This window comes from Pteropus alecto, unplaced genomic scaffold (assembly GCF_000325575.1).
Source record: "Pteropus alecto unplaced genomic scaffold, ASM32557v1 scaffold17, whole genome shotgun sequence".
Taxonomy (NCBI): domain Eukaryota; kingdom Metazoa; phylum Chordata; class Mammalia; order Chiroptera; family Pteropodidae; genus Pteropus; species Pteropus alecto.
Window position 1 is genome coordinate 3,435,842 of NW_006440645.1, and position 6,998 is coordinate 3,442,839.

The 6,998-nt window shown below is 52.3% G+C and overlaps 1 protein-coding gene across 1 annotated transcript; it reads right to left on the reverse strand.

The window, feature by feature from the left end:
* Positions 1–9: 9 nt before the first annotated feature.
* On the reverse strand, positions 10–5,394 carry NDNF (neuron derived neurotrophic factor). The gene is made up of 3 exons (XM_006917743.3): positions 5,202–5,394; positions 3,344–3,468; positions 10–1,735 (listed from the first exon to the last, which is right to left on the reverse strand). The coding sequence occupies exons 1-3, from the start codon at positions 5,387–5,389 to the stop codon at positions 339–341; spliced, it is 1,710 nt and encodes a 569-aa protein (XP_006917805.1). The 5' UTR covers positions 5,390–5,394; the 3' UTR covers positions 10–338.
* Positions 5,395–6,998: the final 1,604 nt, after the last annotated feature.

Sequence of the window (6,998 nt, forward strand, 5' to 3'; positions counted from 1 at the left end):
ATCTATAGAGAGGAAATGGTTTGTATTTTGGAGATGTGTGCAATGAATGGCATAGTTTAAATTTTCAGGTAATAAAATAATTTAGAAGCAGTTCATGCAGTGGTCAAAGCAAGGATGGCAGGTCCTTCGAAACGGCCTCTGTCTTTGACATCGGCGGACGTCAGACGCACAGCAGGTACCACTGGGCGCATCGGAACAAGCGCCCTCCAGCGATGACTCACATCAACATCCGCAGACACGAGATGACACTTTCCTCCCACAGTGTGAGTGCAGGTGGCCCCAGGGAGGTGACGTCCACTGTCCCAGAGTCCGACCCGAGCCATCTCTCTGGCAGGCAACTAACAGACCTTCCTGGTTTTCACGACCTTACTCTGATACTTCACAGAGTGGCCCCCGTGTCCTATGACATACACGTCCAGCAGGTAAGCCCTTCCGGGCAGAAGACCTTTAATTGTTTCTGCGGTCACCGCTTTCTGCGGGTTTTGACTGTGGAAATACTTACAGAGCACCTTTTCCGACTTCTTCCTGGTGTCGGGTCCCAGGCACTGGTTCTGCTCTCGCTTCTTCCGGTCTTCGTCGTAGGTGTCATCCACCTCCTTCTTGTAGATGCAGAACTTGTTCCTCTCCTGGGTGCCCAGCCAGGCCACGGTGGCCGAGGAGCAGGTGCGCAGCTTGTCGAAGGCTTTGATCCTGGTGTCCTCGGGCAGGGTGGGGAAGGAGTGCTTGCTGGGCCGCGTGGTGGCCAGGATCTTCAGCAGGGACGCGCCTCTCCTGCTCCCCTTCAGTCGGACGAGGTACTTGGCTTTGGGCTTCCCCCGGAGCTGCAGCTGCCGAACGCCTTCCACGTTCTGGGCCAGAATCAGCTTCCCGTCCCTGCGCACCTGGATCTGCACGGCGTCCAGACACGAGTGGATGAAGAAGGTGACTTTCTGGTGCGAGGACACGGGGGCGAAGCGCAGGAACTTGGTGCCCTTCCTCTTCACGAACACGTCGGCCACTCTGCCGTCCTTGAGCTCCGCCGTCTTCTGCCCCGCGTCCTCCTGGGTCCTGGCGAAGGTGCCCACGTACGCCGTGCTCGTGTTGCTCCGGCTGTTGGCCACGAACACGTCGAAGTAGTACTGCGTGCCGGGCTTCAGGTCCGACACCGTGAAGATGTTCTTGTTGCCGATGCACACCTTCTGGATGTCCGCCCTGGGCCGCGGGGCGGCGTGGCGCCCGGGCTTTGGCGGCGGCGGCTTGGACAGGACGCTGCGCTCCTGGCCCGCGCCGGGGGCGGGAAACCCGAAGTGCGCGAAGTCAAAGGGGCTGAAGTCCAGCCCGGGCTTGGGCGCCGTCATGAACGCGTCGTCCGCGCCCAGCTTGGCCTCCGCCGCGCACAGGCTCTTGAAGTTGTGCTCCCTGTTGATGACCACGCAGTACTGGGTGGGCTGTCGCAGCACGGAGGCGGTGGGGCTCGGCTTCCAGGCCAGCGTCACTGTGGTGCGCCCCAGCGAGGTGACGTCCACTCTCGGGTCGTAGGGTAACTCCGGGTAGGGCTGGTCAGACTCGGGCGTGGTGGTGGCGTACACTTTGAAGTGCGTGTCCTTCTCGGTGGACAGAAGTTCCAGATGGTACAGACCGGACGGAGAGCCGGGAGACACGAAGGACTCCACGTCGTTGCCTCGGTAGGAGAACAGCTCGGCGCCAGCCTCGTTGTTCATCTGCTGCCTCTGCTGCTCCAGGGGCTCGGGCTCACCTGCAAGACACAGAGAAACACAGGCTCCGCTCAGGGCACCGGCCGCGGCCGGCCACCCCCGCCCTGCGTGTCACACGATCTCGGTTTCTCTCCTTTGTAAAAGCGATGCGTGTTCCCAGCGGGGAACCGGGAAATAGAAAAGAACAAGATTTAAAAAAAAAAAAAAAAAAAGCATCATTCATTCACGGTCCAGAATCAGCCCCGTGTGTCAATATTTGGTTTATCTCCGCCCACTCTTTTCTTGGGTATTTTTCTGCGATCGCTATGACGTGTTCTCATTCACACCGTCACGGGCGGGGGCTCCGAGACAATCCTCCACTTCCGAATTCTGCTTTTCTCACCTCAAATTATAGCATTAAAATAACACGGTTGATTTTCGGTTATTATAAATAATGCCGTTATATATGTGTACGGCTTTTCTGATTTTAAATGATGTCTTCAGATCGGATTCCGAGCTGTGGAATTTCTAGGTCAAAGACTGCAAAACCGTTTAGAGATTGACCCATCCTGTCGATCTGCTTCCCGAAAAGATTCTCTCGGTTCCATTTGGATGGCCAGCCGTCTCCCTCCCTTCCCTCTGCTTCGTGGGACTGGACAGACTCGGCGTAATACAGAGTGAAAAGCACCAGTAAGAGGGACCTCGTCCTCGGCGTTAACGACACGTGCCCCGGAGCAACGCGGGGAAAATATCATGACAAACGAATTCTTTCCACCTCCTGTCACTGGGAACGTCAGCTACGGCGCGGATATCAGCCGGGCGGGGCCGGGGGAGGGGGAAGGGCCGGGGGTCAGCGGGGGGCCGATCGGCTCACCCTGCAGGAGGAGAGCGAGTAAGGAGAGCTCCGCACTCCTAAACCGCGAGATGCACGCGACCGTCACACGCTGTTCGTTTTCCTGTCTGGGTCTCATCCCTCCCCACGTGCACGAATTACTACGGCCCCTCGTCGCTGCACGCGCCGAAGCTGCGAGCATCCTTCGAGCCCCGGCGCCCGCACCTCTGAAAGGCGGCGGCGCCGCCCCTGGGCCTCCCGCAGACTCTCTCGGGTCCACGCGCCTTGCTCCTTGCTCTCCATCACCCGCGCCGCCCTGGAAGGCCGAAGCCACCCGCGCCTCCCACGCCGCCCTCGTCCTTCTGCCTCTCGGTTCGTTTCCACCCTCGATTCCCAAGCGATCAGGGTTTCTTAACCGCGGCTGCACGTCGGAATCCCGGGGCTTGGGGGAGCCCTTCACAGTGCCAGGGTGCAGACCACGCCCCGGGGCAAGCGCATCAGAAGCCGAGGGAAGCATCCCGGCGTCGGCTGGATTTAAAGGCCCGGTGGAGATGTCAGGCAGGACGGCAGGACGGCAGGACGGCAAACCACCGCCAGAGCGGCGAAGCCAAACGTCCCTCCTCCGGTCCTCACACCTGCCTCTCTTAACCTTATTCCACCAAGACCACTGTCATCTGAGATCCCCCCGCCCCACGCCCCACCGTGCCCCTCGTCTCGCAAAATCTCCAGCTTCGCTGCGCATCCTGCCTACCGGAGGGCTGTGTGTGGAGGGCTGTGTGCTTCGTAAGCCTTTCGGCCGAGCGTGCGGAGGCCGGGCCGGCCTGCGGCGGCTGCTTACCTGAGCCCTCCCCGCTCGCCCCCTCCGGCAGCTCCTGCAGGCTCAGCTTCCACTCCAGAGGCGCATCGCAGGGGGTCACCGTTACTGACAGCGGGGTGTTGTCCTCCTCCACCGCAAAGAAGTACCTGCGGGAAGCGGACCCACTCAGCAGGGGTAATCGCCATGGGGGAAATACTTCTAAAAAGTAAAGGTCCCTGTGTGTCTGCCAGTGGAAAGACGCATTTCTCTATCACTAAAAGGAGCTGCTGAAATAAATGACCTAGTGATTTTAAAACAAATTTAAGGAAAATGAAAACATTCTGCCTCAAAAGACTTTAAGGAGAATAGAAATATGACCTAACTATAGCAACGCTACATATTCTTACTCTGAACGACTTAGATGATTTCATTTAATTGTCTTTCAAAGTCTGTGATCTCACCCGGGAGGATACAAGGTTGTCAGTTCCAGCCAGCCCCGGCGCCGTCTGCTTCCCTGGCAACGTGCGGGCAGGTGTGGCCTCCCGCCATGGTGCCTCCTGGGCCTCTTCCTCTCTGTCCTCTCCACTGACAGACGACACCTCCTCCCAGCCGATCCCCACGACCTCAGCGAGGGCTGAACCAGGCAGGGGTTCAGCGGTGCCCGCATGCCGTGCCCGCCCGCGCTCACACCTGTGTGAGCTCTCACCGCCTGGATGCTAACAACCCCCGAATCTAAATCGTTAGCCTGAACTCAAAAGTTTCAAGAGACAACATGATATGAAAAGCAAAATGTGTCTGGCAAGAATTCGGCTGATATTTAAGACAAATGTGAAGTATTAGGGCTGCCGCCTGCGCCCTTCCCCATTTTCACAGATGGATCCTCCGTAAGCGGTCAGGCGGCAACCTCTTTCGACGTTATGACCCTTGCATTTTGGGCCTTTCCTCCTAATCCTCACGGGAAGATGCGTAATTATTTTATATTTTACGGACAAGTCAGTTCCTCATCTGTTACGTTCATTCAAACAAACAATTTCATGCGGGCCGTACAGAAACGCTGCCCAAACCAGAGGTCACGCCGACCAAGATAAAACCGATTCCCCACTGTCACTCACTGACCAGCGGGGTGACACGCGAGGCCACAGAGGGGGAGAGAGAGCCACCCTCCTGTGTTACTGTTGATCATCACTGGAGTGACTAGAGAACACTGAGCTGTTGGTCTGATGCACCTCGATCTTAGGAAAACGGATTGTTGATGGGGTGACACAGTTGTAGCCTTTGGAATGTCAATGTCTCCCAGGTCAAAAAGGAGAAATTGTTTTGAAATATGAAAGAGAGAGGTTTGGGCACTGCAAAGTAAGTAACTTTATACACAATCAGTTTGTATGATACATAAGATAACATATAGACGTTTACTTATTTGTAAGATATACGTAACCTAAAGGTCAAAGTGTTTAGAAGCATTACGTGAGCCCGGTTTGTTGATGTTGGCGTGAAGATAAATGAACAGGGTCCGTTTCTAATCACTGGTTTGATTAACTCAGAATACGATCACATGGATCAAAGAAATACCCTTATACGACGTAATGCGAACTCTTGAAGAATCATATGTATTCAATTGATATTTTAATCCTAGAGAGTCTTTCTTAGACATTTCCCACTGTTGCGAAGAAAAGAATCATTCCAAAATGTGAGACAGGCAAACGTCGCCCTCTCCACCCCAAAGACAGTCACCACCGGCCAGAATCACAGAGCCTCTAGTTAGGGAGTAGAAGTCACACTACCATTTTTTCCTACTCAGAGGTCCACTGAAAATCATCTAAACCCAGTGTAAAAGGGGACCTTCTTTTTCCAAGGCGTCCTTTATGAGCTTATGGATAAAGGCAGTAATGTAGGGAGGTACCTTTTCGGTGTGTCTCTGAAGAGATAACTGCTAATTTCAGCTCCATCTGGAATCACCGCCGAGTCATGAAAAAATGCCTTGTCCCGAATCTGCATCTGAAAGAGTTCCTCATCTCGGGTGGGGAACTTCTGGGTCCTGGAGCTCAGCGGAAACAGCAGCCACAGCAGACACCACTGAAGAGACACCATCCTGGGTGACAAACAATGGCTCACGTCAGTTCCGCAGGCAGACACCCGGCTCAGCTGCAAAAGTTCTACGGGGTTAACGCTTTTAGATGTGACCGAAAGTTAGAGCTGTATCATGTATTTTGAACCCACGCATGCGATCTTGAAAACAACTTTGCTGGGTTTGACCTTTTTTTTTTTTTTTTGAGCATTTCATGAAGTCGATAATGAATTCATTAGAATTTCAGATATTACAAAGATCTGGGAGCGAAAAGACCCCTCGTGCATTAACGTCCCCGGTGTTCAGAGAGCAGATCCCCACTTCGCGATGGCAGAAGGCAGTGCCGTCAGCGCAGACACCTGTACACAAACGTCTCAAAGCCTGAACCAGGACGTAAGTCAGAGACCCACCGAGAGCCGGAAAATGACCGCTGTGCAATTAATTTTATTTTTCCTTGAGATTTGACTAAGCGTCATACATGTACAGTAGTAGCCTCATTCCCCAAACCAGATTTTCAAAAATCAGAGACTTGTTTTTAGAGATGATAAAGTTTAACTTTCTCATAGGTCAAGCAACTCGTCCAAAATCACAAGATGAGTTCCTTGCCCATGTCTATAAGTATTATAGATCACCAAGCTCTTCACGACATTTGTACAGAAGTCTTCCCTGTCCTGGAGCCCCACCCTTAGAGCAAGTGAAACCAGTGGACAGTCGCTGTATACTTATGTCATTTGTCATTAACCTCCAGCAGAGTACTGTCACCGAGCTACCTTTTGGCAGTCGCCACAGACTTTCATCAAAGAGCCTATAAGTCATTATGGATCGGCGTCTACTGTCCATTGTGACAGGGAGAACAGCGTCTTCTCTGAGTCTCAGGGTCCCCGACAGGAAGCGTCAGGTAGACCAGGTCTTTTCAAGGTCAAGTACTAGTGAAAGCCCTATTTCCTTTGAGGATTTGGTGCCTCTTTTCTCACAGGAAGAACCATGTCAGAAATAATTTTGCCTTATCGCTGACAACATACATCAGGGAATTAAAGCATTTAGAGAGATACAGTGTTTTCATATTTAAGTACTTTAAATAGCGAGAGTCAAATGCCAATATTTACGATAACTTGAAGTGAACACCAATTTTGTTTCTCAAGTCATTATTAGCTTTGAGGCCACGCCTAATTAAACCATCTTTTGGCTAATTTTATCTTTCTTTGAGTGCTATCAAAAGTAGATTCATATAACTAAAAATATTTTGGAAGGGAATAAGCTTTTCTTTTTTCATGAGGTTCAAGAAGGGAGCTTGCTCAAAAAGTTCACCGAACCTCCTTCTTTCGGTTTTTTTTGGCCACACGTTCTGCAGTTTTCCATGTAAAACACCTGCTCTAACTGAGAGTCGCTATGTGCAAAACACAGTGCTAAGTTCACCAACTGCATTATTGCCTTTAGGCCTCGCACTAACCTTGGGAAGGAGGTACAAAAATAAACCTCCGTTTACATAGAGAAATACTATGAATCCAGTGGAACGGACCGCAGAGCCCAAACGTGAATCCACTGTAATCTTTCCAAGAAAGCCACAATGATTTCTACCAAAGGCTTTTATGCCTCATCTTTCTCGGCCGTATTGTAAGCGAGTGTGACTCA